The 19,505-nt window shown below is 35.9% G+C and overlaps 1 protein-coding gene across 5 annotated transcripts in view; it reads right to left on the bottom strand.

The window, feature by feature from the left end:
* Nucleotides 1-19,505, bottom strand: part of ACAP2 (ArfGAP with coiled-coil, ankyrin repeat and PH domains 2) — a 71,243-nt gene that overhangs the window by 21,486 nt on the left and 30,252 nt on the right. For 3 of the 5 annotated variants that reach the window (XM_075158381.1, XM_075158383.1, XM_075158385.1), the window contains 5 exons: nucleotides 18,814-18,858; nucleotides 17,647-17,742; nucleotides 13,021-13,095; nucleotides 6,104-6,216; nucleotides 2,282-2,302 (listed from right to left, as the gene is read on the bottom strand). In XM_075158381.1, coding sequence (XP_075014482.1) covers nucleotides 2,282-2,302; nucleotides 6,104-6,216; nucleotides 13,021-13,095; nucleotides 17,647-17,742; nucleotides 18,814-18,858 — 350 coding nt within the window. The remainder of the gene's footprint in view (nucleotides 1-2,281; nucleotides 2,303-6,103; nucleotides 6,217-13,020; nucleotides 13,096-17,646; nucleotides 17,743-18,813; nucleotides 18,859-19,505) is intronic. The other 2 variants (XM_075158382.1, XM_075158384.1) reach the window with 1 other exon arrangement.

Here is a 19,505-nt window from a genome sequence, read left to right as displayed (position 1 = left end):
ATAAAAATAAATCAGTCCTGCAGTGAAATTTACACTTTTTTGTTTTGTTCAGGCTTATAATGTGAATCTGTGTTTATCACAGCATAATTTCTCAATTACCTCAAATACCCTACTTATACCATGCATCACTTTTTTTCTGCACTGCCAATTAATTTGAATGGTAGCAGTATACAAATATTGTATTACAACATATCTTGTTATTCTCCACAGGCTGTTGAACTTCAAGCTACAGTTTACTACAATTAGTAACAAGAGGGCTCCATATATTTATTCAACCACCACAAGCCATTCATGAAAAGAAGCACACAAAGATTCTTAAGAAAAATTAAGATATACAAAAAAGTTAGATTCAAATCAGAAAATCTAGTATTTGTTAGAAAAGTTAGTACTTAGTAGACAGATGAGATTCTACCTTTTAACAATTAGTCTTTTCAAATGTTGTGCAGATATATTTAATTTAAAAAGCTACAACAGGATCTGCTTTTAATACTGGATTTCCAACATAATAACAGTCATCTTTTGGGGTTAAGATAATTGAACAGAATAAAGCAAAAAGTTAACTACTTTTTCAATTTATTAACAGCAGTAGTTTTGGGCACTGCTATTTAAAAGGTATCACCTTTACCATCTATTTAAAAAAAAAAAAAACACTGATGCATTCACTAAGCCTCAAATACGAGCATAAGGCAGGTTATTGCTAATATTTAAATAGGTAACTCAAAAAAAAAGCAGACTAGAAAAGAAAAATAAACTCAGGCTTTTTTATGTGGTTTTTTTGAACATAACACCAAACAGAAAAACCATGAAAAGCAGTGCCTAAGTGATAACGGAAAAATAAAATGCAGCCTTGCCCCAAAATAACATGCAATGGAGCAAATCCCTAATAATGGCCTTAGGTAGTGTAATTAACTTCATTAATGCAATGCCTCATTTATTCTACAGCTAAGTATTTAGTGAGTTACTAAAGTAAATAAGCTCCAATCTGATCAACTGGATATAAGTGAGCACACAAACTGTGAAACAAATTTGTGTCATCTTTAAAGCCTAGTCTAGAAGCTTTCAAAGTATTCCTGCCCCTTTTTTTCCTAGTAGAGAAATTAAATCTGTTTAAGAGAACTTTCCAGTCCAGCCAAAGAGTGTGGGGTTTTTGATTTTTTAAGAAACTTTTATTGAACAAAATCAACAATTTAGAATGTAGTATAACTTGTAGATCACACTTTTGAAGTAGATGTCAACAGAAAATAAAGTTAATACATTTTATTGTATGCTTGAAAAAGTAAAAGTGGCAGACTCCCCTCCAACAGCACCACAGCAGTTTTATTCAGGCCAAAAACTTTGAGTTATTTCATATTAACCAAGTACTATCAATAAACCCTACCCATTACTGTAGGAGACTGACTGCTGGGGGTCTACAGCAGTAACAGCCAGGAAATTTTGAGGTACAATATATGTACTGAAGGTGCTGTTTCAGGGTATACCACATCTATCCTGTTCTAACAATTAATGTTCATAAACCTTTAGGCAACATGTGTGCAGTAAGTACTGACCATTATCAAAGTTTCTTTAAATGTGTCATTCTGTCAAAAATAGGAGAGAAGCATGGTGAAGGAGAAAACATACTTGGGGAATCAAAGTAATTTGCACTGCCTCACTCAGTAGCGCTTAAATATAGCTGTTTGGGTTTAGAAACTGAATGTTTTCCATCATTTATAACTACACAATTCAAAAGAGTATTTGTTAAATAGGAAACAACACAAAATTCTTTGAAAAACATTTCCAATTTCTGAGAACTGAGAGTAATGCCAAAAGAAATACAAAATTTAAATATTGAGTTTTACATAAAAAAAAGGAATCATGCTTATTGATTCTCAAAAGGAAACAGTTTTCTTCACTAGTTGCTATCAGCACGCAAATAAAACAGAGTGATTAAGAATGCACAACATTTAAAAGTTACATCTATATTTCCAATGCAGTTGGTAGGAAAAATCTCACCAACTTCAATTGGAAAAAGTCAAAACACTGATCTTGTACGCTCAGACGCTTGAGTGCAGAAACTTTGCTTTAACTCCTTTTTAGCTAAAACTAGCACAATCTTTCTAATTCTTTTAAAGGTGTTGAGCAGCAGGTATACTGGCATCCCAGGCAGAATCCTTCTGTTATTTTCTTAGACTGAGCCACTTATACATCCATTGCGAGTAATCAAAATTAAATGCAGGGTTAATTAAGAGCTTTTTGCGTGCCAAAGAAACATTGGGAAGGTATAAAAGAAGCTGGTTGGTACCTGATGTGATCTGGCTTTTTCCTGTCATGTGAAAAAATGGGGTAGGATTAAAACATAAGGGAAAGGAGGAGAAGGAATGAAAAATGCAAAATGAGCAAAATAAGCAAAGAATTAGCATGATCTGAAAATACAGCAGAATTAAAAAGAAAAACATTTTATGCATCCAACCTAAAAACTATTCAGAACATACTAGTGTTTGATAAAGGCTTTTCTCCCTACACACATTTATTCATGCATGTCTTTCTTCATGATATGGAATTATTTGGCATTTGAATTTCTAGGAACCAAAACAGCTTTCCACCTACTGCTCCACAATAATAAATACACCTGATTTCAGTTCCTGATGCCTTAAGAAAAATTGTGTATAGTAAGATACATCATTTACAAACAGATAGACATACATTCAAAAAATAGGTCTCCATACCTGTTACTGTAAGACTTTCCAGTATAAAGATATCATTTTGATTCCACTAAAGTATATTCTCTGAAACACTCATGTACATTATACGCTATCCATTTAGTCACAATAAAAAGAGATTGCAAAATCTCCAGCTCTTTCAAGACACAGCAACATTGAATTGCAAATAGCTCTTGTGGTTTACTTTGTAACCTGCTCAAACACCATTTATTTCTCAGGCCAGTGTCATGCAGAACTATCCCAAGAACAGGAAACAATGCAAAAGCCCAAATAACTAAAGTCTTCAGACAATTAAACCCAAGCTGCCAGCTGCCCCAGGAAGAAACTACATCATCCTAGCAAGAAATTAGCTTGGATTAGAAACAAAACAAGTTTTCATTCATCAGAACAGATTTGCCCCCCTTCAAAGGGCTGCATTATATGGTTTTGATTTTTTTCTCTCCCAGCAACCAGACTTTTCCCAGGATAATCCACTATGGTGTCCATGGATTCATTGACCAAGACATGCTCACAGAAGCATCACAATTATCTAATTTGTTAGCTGGAATTATACTGATATGTGTCAAACCCAGACAAAATTCATTGTACCATTTCCTTTTCTTTTACGTTTTTAATGTTGGCAAGTATACACTAATAGTGGTAATTGTAATGACTTTTGGTGCCTTTAATTCAGTCTTAAAGGAGTACTTAAAAAGGCCTAGAACCATCAAAATACCAACTGATATCAACAGAGGACAAAGAGAAGCTACCATTTTCAATACATATTACTACTGACAGTGCAATTGGCAGTTAGCAAGGAAGATCAGTGCCGCTGCCCTTGGTTCAGAACATCAGGAAATTCCAGTATTTCTTTCTAGGCAAATTCTTCTGGTTTTGTTTCAGCTGGTTGATTTTTCACCCACCTCCCCCAAAGATGGGCATATAATGAAGCAGCAAACTACCTATCCGATAAGAACACTGAAAATATCTTGTCTGTCTTGGGGGCTCCAACAGCTCTGAATTCCCTCATATAAAATACATAATTCTCTAAATGTTTCTTCCTTCGGTATTTCATTGTACATTTTTATGCACAAAACATTTTGATGCAATGACACAGTCCTTTCTTGTGCTCTACCTAGTGACTGGAAAAACACTCACCTCTAATATATGATAAACTAAAATCAGTATTACCCCCCTGCAGCTGAAACTGCAATATTATGTAAGTAAAGTATTCCATCAGTGGAAACAGGCAGTGGAAAGTGGCAATGACTACTTCAGTGCCTACAACATAGCAACCAATTACAAATGTATTCAGAAATAAAAATAAGATAAAAATACTTCTCTATTTTTATTAAAACATGAAAAACGGGGCTAGATTCAGAAACTAACAGTTGTCTTCATTAAGGTGGTCTTAAACATATATTTTATGTATGATAATAGTAGTAGCAATTCCATAACAATTAGTAATGGTTTGTGAATATGTGAAGTACAAAATTAAAATGATTGATTCAATTTCTAAACAGTGTTTATAGATAGCATATCCAAGCTATTCTCTGCCTAATTCTGAAGCATCCAACTAACCTATCATAGTGAGATAAATTATCAAGAATCTAAGACTAAAAAAGGTTAAAGGTTTAGATTTATTGAATACTCCTGTGACAAACAGAAGAAAAAACTATAAGCAAATATATATATTATAGAGTAAAAGTAAGTAGCTCTGACTCATTACTGAGCTGTTTACCTTGGCTCTCTTAAATAACTTATTTTTTGGATATGTTTTTATTACATATATTCAAACCTGTAACTTAACCTGAAAGAATGTCATTGTGTTTCATGATTTAGTTATGACTTCCCTGTATTTATTTTGCGTCCATTTAAATTTCCAACATACAGAAGTTAGTTTTAATCGAATCTTACTCCCTACCCACCTTATGGTAAGATATATTACAGTATTGCTAGGTATGAAGCCTTGAGGAAGAAGAATATTTCTCAGCTACCTTCCAACACTCCTGTCCTGCTCCCTCCTGCTCCCTCCCTACAGAGCAAGGCCTTTGTGCTATCCAAAAGAACTCAGAGTGAGGCGGAGTTTTGCCTTCCGTCACTTATCAAAAGGCTGCAGTCAATCCTGCAAAACACCTTGCAAAAAGGACCCTTTCAGCCTGTTGAGAATCCAATAAAGGACAATCTCCTGCCCTGTTACTGTAGTTTTTTCTCAGTGTGCTTACACTAACATTTTACTTCAGACCAGGAACATGCTTTTGAAGCATATCTCCCAGTTTTCTCCCTTCACCGTCCTTTGATGTCTCACAGATTTGTCTTGGAGAACTCTGAATTCTGCTTGGATGAAACTAACCTAGAAGGTACATTAATTACAGATGGACAGTCAGAACACAGGACCAGACTAGAAGTAGTCCAAAGCAAAATCCCTTATACTAGTTGCACATGACTTGCTAATATACATACAGTCTTATTGACGCTAGTGGTCCTTGCATCAGTCTACGGATTTAAGTGACGCAATCCCAATTTGTTGTAGACTTGTGATGTTCCAAGATAGATGCTCAAGGAATTACAGAATAATTAAGGTTGGAAGGGACCACATATCCAAATGCACATTCTGGCTTTTGAAACACAGCAAGTAGTTTAAACAGAAGCACTGCTGCAAAAATTGCAGAGCATAAGATAGTAAAAAGAGCTCTATATCACAACAAATTAACTTTAAAATTCAAGAACTGTATCCAACTATACTGTAAATGTTCCAGCATATATAACATTTCCTTGGAAAAAGCATACACCCTTGGAAGTGCAGAAGAAATCCTGTTCAGTGAGAAAAACATTTAAACAATAGTAAAATATACACTGTTGAAGAGACATGACTAACAACGCATCTTGAATTCCCAACAGGACCATCAAAACTATCAAGCAGAAGTCACTGCACAAGACAGGAATTGTAAAGGATAACAATTACATGCTTATCTTTCAGGAAAAATAACTTGAGTCCTTCACTGCGTTTCCCTGCTTCCAATGGCTATACAACTTCCATTTTCCTTTGTCCTCTAACACTTATTTTCCCAGCATATACATTCACATAGCTTATTGTATACAATCTAAGGATTGCTCTGTCTCAACCCCAAAGTAAGGCCAAAATGCAGTTACAGAGCTGGACTGCACACAACAAAGCAAGCTTTCCATACATAGGACTTCTCCAGACTAAGATACACTCTTAAAAAAAGGCTTGTAAACAACTAGGACAGAAAATAAGGAAAAATGGCTTTGAAGTGTCATCTCTATGTTAATTAACAGACTTGTCCAAGTGTTCCGTCAAAACTGTGGAATCAGTGAGTTGCATAGGATTATAAGTCAGAGCAGAATTTAGCTTAACAGGCAGTATCTTAATAAGCTAGTAAACAGAGGTTTTGAATAATTACCTGTTCCAAGTCTTGAAGGCATTGCTGGCTCGCTTAAATAGATAACCTTCCATAACAATACCATTGGCTGCATCTACATTGTATTCTAGTTTAGTATCATCACTGGAATAATCCTAGTACAAAGGAACAAGACAAGAAAAAGACATTGCAGTTTCAAATGAAACTTCAAATATGGGCAGTATTAATGTCAAAAAGAGATTTAGGAATCATGTTTTGCTTGCAACACTTATTAGTCAAGCCATAACTCTCAGCCCCTGACAATTTTTTTTAAAAAGCATTTTTACGAGATCAGAATGCTGAAGATTTTTACTTTACCTGCACACAAGGGGAATTTCTTGCTCAGGTACTGGTGATCTCTATGGCCAAGTAGAGGGCAAACATTACTGACAGAGCATCTGATGCTTCAGCTGTCTGCTCAAATGGTCTCACATATATTCCAAAGAAAGGGGAGAGTAAGGTAGAGGAAAAGGGGCAATGGAAGTTAGGAGTCAAAACTGAAAAGCAATCGCAGCCTGTTGCAGACAACTGTATAGAGCCAGTCGTGCTTTAGCATTTTCTTCAGCTCTGCCATCTTGACAAGCGAGCCGGATCAGAACTTAGAACACAAGTAACCAGATAAAGATGATGCTATCAGTTATCTCTAAATTAAAGCGGTCAGGGTGCTGGCAATGATGACAAGAACTTAGCAGCATTTTTTTCTTTATGATCTTTGACAAGAATATGAAGCTAGAAGTAGGACAAAGTAATATAAATTTCAATCAATCTAATAACAAATAATAACAGTTAATCACAGTTAATAATAGCTTTACAAGTTTTAGAAAGGTTAACTGCTTCACATCTCCAGCAAAAGTAGAGTAGACTACATAGTAATACATGTGGTGATTATTTGCTTTCATATCTCATCTGAAACAGCACGGACTCTTCCCCGGGAGCGATGGAGCTCAGGTATTCAGTGAGTGGGAGGCTAACAGCTACTAGGGGTGCATGAAAAAGCACACATGGAATGACATCATTTATCATAAGCTATGTCCAGAGATGAAAATAATATACATGCTATTATTTAATTTCATTGTTAGTAAAATATATTCTTAAAGTAGACTAGCAACATAAGGCTTCTTCCCCGTAACTAGGGCAGAAGAGACACATCACTGAAAATTAAGTTTCAGAACAAAAAAAAACAGGTTAAATACTGAAGATGCAGGACATTTCATAATGCCACTCTCCCATTCCTTCAGCAGGTACTTTTTGTAAATTGCAAACATCAGCTTTGTGTGAAAAGTATGTCTGTAAATCTCTGTTTCGTACTTCGCTCCTTAGGAATTTGTCTATACATATGGGAAAAGACGCTATACCAAAAAAAATACCCACCAGTTTCAAAAACAATACTAATACCCTATGTAATATTCCAGCCCGCACACAACTTTTCTGCTACACACTATGTTTACTCTTACACATGCAGATGGTTTGGTCCAATCCAAACTTAATTAAACAAGACAGTGAAGTGGTTACAAATATCAGAATGGGCCCTTTACACTCCCAGGCCAGCACAGCACCAAATTCCACAAAACTATTCACAGTATTTTCAGCTATTACCAATCTGAATAGATTAACTGAATTTGAAATGTTACATCTAGATTTTTGTTAATTCACTGGCAGAAGATCAGTGCAAAAGTAAGAGTTCCAAAAGAAAATAGAACTATCATATCACTACCATATATTGATCTGAATAAACATATAGGTTGCAAATAAAAGCTTCTCAAAAAATCAGAAATCTGTGCATTTATTATTCAGCATTTAATAATTTTGATTTTCTGCCTGTTTTCTAGATCAGAACATGCTGAACAGTAAAGACTTCATGTAAGCACAAACAGCCAAATACCACAGTACAATTTTAACTTAGTATTTCACAACTTCTGACATACACAAACAAAGTTTTAAAGTCCTTTGTTGTTCTTATCCCCTCCAAAAAAAAACCAAACAAACCAAACAAAGAAAAACACAAACCCCTATAAGCACATGCTGATGTCACAATGCCCCCCTCCCCAGAAAACTGATAAATTACTCTAACTTACCAGTTCCCAAACATAATGAAACCTGCTAAAGATTTGCATCTTCCTGCCTCAGTGATGCCTGCAACTCTTTGTCTAGTGAAAGACAACATACATTCCCTCAGTCTCTTCTGTCCAAACTACTGTGTAATCACATTTTCCTCCAGGTTTGGAGAACTGCTGCAGAAAACGCAACTGTCTTTTCCAATGAATCTAGATTTATGCTTTGAAGTCATATACAAGCATGACAGGAAAACTTCTTTGGATCATTTATCATGTTACACTCTCAGTCCAAATTGTCTAAAATACTGAGCCTTCCTCATCAAGTGCATTTAGTGTCATTTTTAATGGCTTCCCTGATTGACTCCCACCTTTATAGAGCAGATAAAGACACAAGAGCATACAAATGTTTAATATTTTCCTAACTATACATAGCTGACTACCGACTGCGGGGCGAAGGCGTAAAGCTTCCATAAGCTTTATCCATAGAACTTCATTGATAAAGTTGTGGTCAGGAAAAAGATAAACAAACAAAAAAAACCACACTTCATTTCAATTAAAAACATAAAACTAGAAAAAGGAACTAGATAAGCTGTGTCTGATCTTATAGTCTCTGCTATTTTATAATTAAAGAATAGGAGAAAAACAGTCACATTATAGTTTATTTTTATCTTGGCTCATGGAAAAGTTTAGTGAATCACGAAAAATAATCAGGGGGTGGAGAGAAATACATCTGTATATTTCCAGTGTCCTGCATAAGAGAATCACATGTTAATAAACCCAGTCACTTTATGTGACTCAGAATTTTGTATTCCTTAAGCAAACACACAGCTGATAAAGACTGAATTTTAAACATCATTTATTTACTAATTAGGTGTCAGTTAGGACTAAAGTACCTTTCACCTCATCAGAACTAAGAAAATTAAGCCAGTATTATGAAAGTTACACTGAAGTGCTGTATCGCACATTTCATTCAGACTTGAAGGAAGGTACATCTATGGCTTCTATTCTGACACACATTTTTCAAGGTTGGCCAGCTACTGGAAAAGAAACACGTAGAAGTGGGTTATATAAGTGAAGAGTACAGCATGCTTTCATGCCTTTTTTTTTCTTTGTCTTTAAATGTCCACGAGGGATAGCAAGCCAGCTGGCAATGGAAAAACAACTTTCATTTCCACAATTAATCCTAATCTGGTGAGTCACAGAATACTTACTATTCTTGACAGTGTTTCAGGAACGCATTTTCATACGAACTTATCGATTTATCATATATACTGGATTCATTTCATAGCTTGTGTGTTTTCTGTTTCTCTACATATAATTTTCTTGTTACCAAAACATAAACCTCCATACTTTTCAGCAGCAGTTTTCGATTTACTTTCAATGTGAAGATTGCTAGGAGGTCATGAAAGCTATTTAAGCCATTTTACCTGTAAATCTTAGGGAGTGTGAGTATTAGCATTTTAACACCGAATATGTATTCAGTATGTTTTTTACTTTAGAGAAGCAGAATTTTTAAAGTTTTTAAAAAGGCAGTAAACGAGGGAGCTTAAGTGCCAAAGAAAACACTAATCTGAAAAGTTACTCCAGGATATACTAAACAGAAGACACTAATTGTGCAACCCGCGCTGTTTAGAAAGTTGCTTTCATTCCCATCCCATCTGCAAAAGAGATGTTTGTCATGCTTAAGTTGAAAGTCCCTTGAGGAAGGGCTTAAAACAACAACAGACAACAAATAACAAGGTTTACAGTCCAAGACAAAGTGAAAGAAGGCAAGATAGTCATTGAGCATACAAGTCACTTGAAATACTGGCACATCATTGTTTTTTGAGACAGGAATTAGTTTGCATTACTTCTCAACAGCAGCTCTGGTTTACGCCAGCTTTATGACTGTGGTAGCATCTGGTTTCCTATCACCTTGTTTACTCAAGATGTTAAAAATTTTCAAATCATTCTCACTCCAGCTGTTTCCTGAGCAGTTCTTTGGATGCAGATTTTTTTTTTTTTTTTAATGAAAAAGGGATTTGAATACAATGAAAACTATTTGAAGTTCAATGCAAATGTTTTTCCTGTATCATTTCCCTCATTCTAGAACAAAATATTAGCTCGGTCACAAAACGAAAAATCCGTAATGCTGTTTACAGGTCCAACCAATTTTTAAATTATTTCTTAATTCAATACGTTACTACAGCAATGGGCTGCAAACTGCTCAGAAAACAAGAGTTATAAGTCTTAAGTGATACTGACACTGTGACACCACTCTTTTGCTATGAATCTTTCCCTATAAAAATATATGGCAAAAAGTTCCCAGAATGATCATGACATTTCTAGATTAATTCATAGTATGTGTTGCTCCAGATTAATAAGAAAAAAAATTTCTTACACTAAAAAAAAAGTTTCCTGCATATTTGTTGAGTAAATAGAACACAAAAGTTAAAACAAACAAATCAGACATCAGTTTTCTTAAAGTAGAAATCAAACTATAGTGGTGACCAAGCCCTTCCATGACTTTTGTATTAGCCTCTCAGACAACAGCCTAATTAAATAGGATGATGAGTGAGACGAGTTATTTAATTAGTGCAATTACTCTGCATGCATATGCACATATATGCAAACACAGGTAGTGGGTGGGTAGGTGTGTGCACATGTGCACTTACCTATACATTTCAGAAAAGGAACTGTTCTTTATCCACACAATGAAGAAAAGGCTGCATTCTGAAGCATTAGATTAAAACTTCAGTATATTAAATACATATATACCTCATGGAATATTCAACACAAGAAACAAAAGTTTCAGTAGTTACAAAACATGGAAGGATTTGGCACTGGAAGATTTGGGAACATATGCCTAAGAGGCAGCCCAGTGGAAAGCAACATGACAAGCCACAAGAAGAGAACAGAGAACAAGGTTGCCGTCATGGTCAGGTTGACCAGATGACAAATAATGAGATGAAGAACAAGATCCAAGGTCTAAGGCAGTTCAAGATTCTGAAATCCTGATGAGCTGGAAGCAAACTTGGTGGGAAGGTTGGGAAAAGCAAGTAGGAAACGACAAAAAACAAACAGACAACATGATTTGACTAAGAAACCAAGAAAATGATTTGACAAGCTATAAGAAGAATCTCCAATAAAGCATGCCCTCCAAAGCCTACATGCATTAATCTAGGCATTACCATCACAAAAATGCATCAATGACTTCACTAATAAGGCCAGGAAACAACATATACAATTTGCAACACAGAACTTTAGAGGACAAGATACAATACAATCTGACTGCTCTGATTATACTTTAGAGACAGTGTAAAAATTGTCATTCAATTAAAATAAGGAACAATATATAAATAACCTCATTATGATTGCTATTTGTACTAGAAACCAAGAATATTTTATTACACACGGATATAGCTTATCAAGTTTAATGAAGCTTAAAAGTTCCAGTAACCATTGATACTATTAGAAGTAGTTTACCTGTAAAGCAGCCTTAAGCAGCATTTGAAGAAAAAACAAAGACTGTAAACACCACTGGCAACAGCAATGACCATAATTCACGGTAACAAGTTATTATTTCTATGGCCAATTAAAAGATAGTTGCCCATAACTTACATCCTTCACCAAGCACCACTGTTTTCTAACAGTAAAATGCTGAACCACTGCCCATTCCTGAAACTAGGCCTATTGAGCCCAAACAAATTAAAATTTGAACATCAATGTTAATTCTCAAGTTCCACCTCTTTCATTTCCCCTCTTTCTTCCCCTTCCTTGCCTGTAGTTATCTCCTGACTGCCTCCAAACACAGTACATCAGCACTCCCCTAAAACCCATCATTTTGTCTGCTCAATTTCACAGTTACAGCAATCCTAACGCTTCCCACCAACTCCTGCAGGAACAACAAGTTGAACTGACAAAAACATTTTCATGTTACCTTTTCCCATTAGTATTAATATTGACTCCTAATAAGGCTATCTAAATCATAATCCTAGAATGTTTCCATTCCTGAATTTATTTACTCATCAGATTTCATTTACATTAGGCTTTTTTTTTTTAATTTATGCCACCTGAACAGATACAGAACGTATTTGAATGAGAGTAAGAAGTGTTGCATTACCTTCAAACTGGTATCTAATCCCTTTCAAAAGTACCTGCAGTATTAGCTCACTACCGGAGAGTTCAGTGGAAATATTTTTAACTTCTAGCATTATACCTGCAAAACCAACACTGATCTAGAGCTTCCGAAACATCCAAACAACAGAAAGTCATTCCCCCCACAACATGAATTATCTACATTTTTCTCAACAAGCAAAGATAAGAATTATTGCATATACAAATCTTCCCAAAACAGCAATTTAACGTTATCACTTTCATATTTATGTACAGTTCAACACCATACATTTAGACAGCCTTTAGAAAAGTTTACTTTTGCTCTTTATCTGCAATAGCAGCTGCCACACTACCTCAAAGTGCTACACTCATATTTGGCACAGTCCAGAAAGTGATACATATGACTGTAGGACTGTGCAGCATATACACCTCCTCTACAGACACAAAGGAGGGAAAGACAGCAACTTTTACAACTATATTGAATCCAAGATGTAATAGGAATTAAGAGTTCTAATGATAGGCCAGAGTCCCAGCATTCAAATAAATTCTACTGTTCTATTTATGTTTCAGTAACAACTAAACGTAATATTCTGTTCTGTAATACAAAATTAATATCTGGATTCCAACCCTACGCTAATGATGTGTAAGTCTATTTCTCTGCACTAAAGATACCATCCCTCACAGTTCTGATGCAGAGATGCAACTGCTGGGGAGAGATGCTAGAGATACAAAAACATATGTGCAGTCTGCCTTTTACATTCTCTCAAGTACCTTTTGTTGAATAGTGGAGTGCTTTTGCTCCATATCTCTCTTCTCCTTTGCAGCATCTACAGCCAACTGATCCAGCTGTAAAGAGAAACAGAAAATTGGATCTTTAGGTATCAAGAGAAATTTGGCTCAGTAGATTTCATAATGCTGACAAAAAAGAACACATTATGTCTAGACATTGCATGATTTTTGTTTTATTTGCATAGTATAATTTCTTCTCTTGTCACAAAGTGTTTACCTTGAATTACCACTGAAGCCTCGTTTAAAGCACCGCACTATCATCCTGAATTAACCTTTACGAAAGGTGTACATTTCTTGTAAGCCTTAGAAGAAATGTTTCAAAGAACAGCATGGTGCCAAGCATATGCGACTCTATACCGCATTGGTGCTCAGTCTCCAAAGAGAATGACTCATGCTTTAGCTGCTCTTGCTGGCTGACTGGCCTATGCAGCAGCACTGGCATTAGCAGCAAAAACTAGAAGGAGCGAATGCTAGTGATTTTTGCCCTCCACAAAAGGGGGGAACTGCCTCAACCAGGCTTTTGTACTGATAGTTTCGATCAGGTCACCAGCAGTATTTGAGCAAGATTCCTTGAAATCTTAGGTAGAACCATTCAAACTGTTTCTAGTTTCAGAAATAACAGCAATATGATTTTGCAAAGAAGAGAGACTGTCACAACAGAGAGGATTTAAGTTAGCATCCTTACCAAGTCTGTGATAATAAAACAAGACACTACCAAAAACTTGCTGCAAGCATGTCTATAGCACTACCATATAAACTTTTTCTTTTTAAAACCAGAAGGAAAAAAAGGCAGGAAATTTCAGATATCCTGTACGAGAGTAAGTTTGGTGGGGTTTTTTTTTGTTTAGGTGTTTGTTGGTGGTGGTTTTTGTTTTGTGGGGTTTTTTGGGTTTTGTGGGGTTTTTTTTGTTTTGTTTTGTTTTTTTTTTTTTTTTTTTTTTAAGCAGACTTGGATGTTTAAATAAGAGATATGGTGAAGTGGAGGAGCAGATGCTGCCTGAAAGACCAGTTAGCTTGGTAGTTATGTGACACGCTATGGAATCTGATGAACAACTCCTTTATCCAGCCTGTAATACAAGACTGCCATTTACCCCAGTCACAGCATCTTACTGAATAACGATGAGATGCAATACTGAACACAGCAGTACAGCCCGCAGCTTTACATCTGTGGGACAGATCTCCCTCTACTCCAGGCCTAGAACGAGGAGACCTGGAACAGTGTGCAACACCAGTTTTCCAGCTGAAGTCAGTCACGTGGCAGAGGGCACAGTGTGACTAACAGAACCTCTAATTCACACACAAATAGGATTGCCTCCACCCACTCTCATAACCACAAGTGAGAACCCTGCCAACTCTGGTCATTTTCCTCAGTGTTGTATTTCTCCTGCTTGAAATGATATAAATGAGAGAAAAAAGGGAGATAACCAGCTCTTACACCCTTGTGCTAGACAGTGTCCAACAATTAAGGAGCCATCAGATAATTGGGACATCTGGATCCAATTCCATACTCTGTTACTTAAGAAACTCTTCTCTCCCTGGCTTCTTCTCCGGTTCAAATGGCTATACCAGCACTTTCACACCTTACAGGTATTTGTGAACATGAACACGTTAAAGACTGAAGTGTCCAGATGTCATATTTATGTAGCTATATGACTTAAAAATGATATAAGAGCCTCTAAAACAGAGACTGGGCTGCCATTGTGCTCAAAGACTGTTTTGCACCAAGAACCCTCAGAAACCTGTTCTTTTGTGATACAGATGAGAACCAGTCCAAGAGCTGTTCAAGACTTCATAGGAATCAAGTTTCTTGCTAAAACCTCAGATTCAGGCATCTGCACATGGCCCCCCAAGAAATTCTTCCTCCTACCCAGCTAGATGAAACAGAAGGTAGCCACATTCACATTAGGGCAATTACCTCTAACTTATCTTCAATACAAGTGTTTGAGGATACATTTACCACAGCTTAAGTGCCAAAACAAAGTTCTTAACAGCAGCTCATTTCATCATTTACTTTTTTACTATCAAGACAGCATTGCATCATTCCAGTTTCCAAGTTCAGACCAAAATTTCTTCTTTTCACTCAGGTGAGCAGCACATCAACTGTCTTAAACAAAAAAGACCAACAGCATACAACTATCAAGAGCTGTGGCCAATCACACAACTAAACTATCAAAATCCCAGTCATTATACCACTACTGGGTAGTCTTCCAAAAATCAGTTTTTTCAAAATACTGCATTTACTGGTAAATGTATTTTTATACGCGTATACTGCTATAATTGGTATTCCGTAGAGAACTAAGTCAGACTAAAATGTTTAGCTTTTTGAATTGTCACCTTAGAATGAAAACTCAAGTAGGTTTTCTTTTTAAACTAATACCACATTTCACATGAAGTGCCAAATACCATAATTTCCATGCAAAAACTTATATAACACTTCTGTGCCATTAAAGATCCCCCTACAATGATCTGACTCACGAGTAATCCTACCCTGACCTAAAATACCCAGAAAGCAAAATTGCTCAATCCTATTCCGTCATGTAAACAAGTTATTCTGAAAATGCAAAACAAAAGAACTAAAAATTTTAACTATGCTAGTTAAGATTACTTCAATTTTAATACTTCAGGTGCTGTTAAACCTTGTAATTAAGACCATACACAAAATTTACCTGGGAATGAAAACTCACCAACAAAAAGAATCTGCCAGTATTTTCAGAAAAATCTAGTAAATCCCTGTTTTGTTATGTCACAACATACCTTCTCTCTGACCTGCTAAAGGCAGAAGCTTCAACCAATACAAACTGCAAAGCCATTAACTGTTAAACTTTCATAAGCTATTTAAAGTCTGCTTCTGTCATGAAAAATATCCATTACTTAAATGCCAAGGTCTGCCACAAAAGAATAATTCAGCAAGTTGTACAACTGTAGAGTCTTCAGTCTATCTTGCTCCAGTTGCAATACATTTAAAATATTCTTAGCTTTGGGTTTTCTAAATTTAACTCCTTCAGTTGCTATGATACCAGCACCAAAATGAATGTTACACAATGCTCCCTACCAGATCAAGCAAAAGGATGACCAGCCATTCAAAACTAACCTTATGTTCCTTGCTCAGATAATCTCAATGAAATGGAAACGTTAAAGCCTAGCTGGTAGCACAAAGTACTACCAAGTCCATAGTTTTTGTCTCCTTTCTCCATCCCCTCTTTTGCAGAGGTACAGGACACATTCCATACTATCAAAACACTAACAGTTCAACAATTACAACCCAAAGTGGAGGGATGTGAAAGAATAAAAGGCACAACTAAGGACAGAGTCCTGTGCACCTGAACCTTTCAAGTGCTGCCATCACACCGAACACGGAGGGCTGTAGCTGCACAGTCACTTCCCTTCCTGATGGCAGTGCCAGCTCAAGCAGCCTGTCTCTCTCTTCAGCTCATCACTTGCTTGCCACACGCATGCATACACAAAAGTGCACACCTCCCTGACGTATGTTTGTACAAGTAATTAAGACTCACAGTAACCTGACTGAGGACCAGTCTAGCAGAAAAATAACTAGACATTGACTGTTGGGAGTTATTTTCTAGAGTTCCCAATCTGCTTCACTGCACAGACACAAAAGCAGGTTGAGGGGCACAGATGACAACAGCGCTGCGACAGGAATAACCAGCTCAGAACAATGTCGTTTCTTAGACATTCAGTGACACATCTACTTGAGATGAATGCAAATAAATGTTTGCTGTCATTTATTTGCTTTTGTATCTGGATAGACACTTAGAATTTGGGTTGGCTTTGTTTTGTGGATCAGACTGGGAAGTAGCAATAGAGGGTTTTGCATCAGTGCAGTTGTTGCAAGTCCTCAGATAGAGGCAAAAAAAAAAGTGTTGTACAAGTATTTCCAGGCCAATTCAACTTGCGCCGAACACAAGTCAAGACACTGCTGAGTCTTCCTGCACCACAGATCTTCAGTTGAATACTGTATGTTCTTAATCTATTTTGCATAACCATTTTCCACATCCCCTGTATGCAGTTGGCTGAGGTCCATCTAACCTTTTCATAAGTCCCTCACTGAAAACCCAGAAGTTGCAATTGTGTGTTCTTAAACTTAAACAACAAAACTGGGCAAGAAGGATTCAATGTATGAACTCAATTTTGCACTACTTATTAAAATCAGACTTCTGTTTTATGGTCTAAGTTGCTAACGTGAATTTTATTTTTGGCACACTGCGTAATTTGTACAGTAAATAGTGTAAAGTAGAAGAAAAAACCTAATCTACTTTTTATTGTTAAATATATTTATAACATGAGTCATATACAAACATTTTTAAAACAAAATAGTCCTGTGTCCCAAATACCACAGAGTACCTCAAACAGCACTACATGGCTATGTTTAAGTACGTAAATCCTAAAGCTAGTATTAATTTTAGTAAACAGACAACTTTCAGTTTCTAACTATTTTCATTCAAACCACTTAGTGTATTTTTATGCTTTGCCTTTATCACACTACAGTTCCCTTTTTGTTGAATAAATCTATGATGTACCTGATATGTACGCATATATCAAGTTTCCATCCACTCCAGCATACAGTTATGAATTTTTAAAGTAATTTGTTACCTGTGCACCAAGATCTTTCATGTAGGGCTCAAGTTCACTAAAAAGATCATAGCCTTGATGGAAAAAAGCCAGATGGGCATACATAAATGATAACATCTAGAAGGAAAAAAGTATATTTTTAAAAGGATAAATATTTGTCAGATATCACAAATATATCACTTAATTAATCCACATGAACAAACTTAAAATACAATTCCAGGGTTAATTTCTGCTCTCTTGTACCCTGGCAATTTTACATCAATATCTCATAGAGCTTCCAATGTTGTAAATAAATATGCAAGGTAAAGGTAGCAAAGAACCAAGAAATTAGTTAATAGGATTAACCCCATTAACAAAAGAAATCTACTTAAGGGCAGAAAATTACTTCTAATACATGTCACCTGAAACTTTTGTTATCTCCTGTTTAACTAGGATATGTAAATTAGAGAGGGACTACAGAATATATTTACTAATGATCTAAAACCATAACCTTTATGAACATAGCTGAGAAGACTGTCCAGACTTAGAAAAAGAAAATGAGTTGGGAAGAGCAGAATGGCAAGCAGCTATAAAGCTGTGATCCAGCTAAAGTTTTTGCTATTTAAAGGAATTAAGGAAATTATGGGAGTGCAACTTTAGATCTTTGAAAGAAAAGCATAATTTAATTTGACAGTCTCCACGTCAGTAAACTTTTTACAGAGATAATATGAAGCAGAAAAGGGAATACAATCAGAAGAAAACTAGCATGCAGATATAACTGTATATTAATTTAGCAGATACCGTACTAAAGCATACTGTACATTTGCTATTACAATACGCTATTTACACAAAAACTACCATTTTTGTAGAAAGAGCTTAAGTAGTGTTAGAAGTACTTATAAACAATAAGTTAATATAGCAGACCTAAATAGCAGAATTCTTGGCAGACAAAGCTCGATTTTAACCATGAAACATGTACCAAAGAGTCAACAGCAGTGAGAACCTTAAAGTGTTCAAATCTGAACCAAAAGGATTGCCAAAAACAGTTAAGCATCTATGCCCAGTTATAGTGAAGGCCAAACTGACTGTCACCAAAGGGCCAAATGTAATGGTAATGTTTTGATGGATAAAAACGAAATTCTTAATACACTGCTTTGCAGTCACATTTTTAATTTCAGATATTTAAATATTTAATAAAGTATATCTTACTGATTTTAAGATTTCTGCTCTCCTTTTAGACTGAAGAACGTTGATCTAGAAAAAAACCAAGGAACTTATTTTATTCTACTTGCAAATTTTCCCCACAGAAGTAAACTTCAAATTACTTCCAAATAATCATATCAAAGCTTAAAACATTGGAAGAACATAACCTAATATCAGACGTCACAAAGCACTTCTAAAAGAAGATGCATGCTAGTTTTGTCATGATATTAAAGTGATGCAATCGGAAAAAGCTTGAGAAACTATATTTTCACAGTGATAGTCACAACTTTCTTATATTAGAAAGGAAAATATAAGACATCATGTGCTAGTTAAAAGTAATACAATACACCTTTCAAGCAAGGAAAATTGGTATCCATTTTCAAGAGATTGAATTCAACATGTTTCAAATACCCTTTCTGACAGTATGAGCTAACCCAGCCCACAAACTTCTTAAAGAAGCTGCACTCAGCACCACTGCCGTCTCCTGCCAGGGGAGAGGAAAGGATGGGGGCACGTTTATTTTCCCCCTTGGGCTGACATTGTCCAAAGTGTCCCAAAACTGGGATATAGCCCCAGCCTCTGAAACAAGGAAGATCATAATAGCTTCAACAAGTAACTTTTCATATATACGTGCACTTTTAAGCTAGCTGAAGTCACTGACCTATGGTGTTGCCCTAGAACTTGAAGAATTTCACATT

The sequence above is a fragment of the Calonectris borealis genome, chromosome 9 (assembly GCF_964195595.1).
Source record: "Calonectris borealis chromosome 9, bCalBor7.hap1.2, whole genome shotgun sequence".
Taxonomy (NCBI): domain Eukaryota; kingdom Metazoa; phylum Chordata; class Aves; order Procellariiformes; family Procellariidae; genus Calonectris; species Calonectris borealis.
This window is presented reverse-complemented; position numbering and strand designations above follow the sequence as displayed.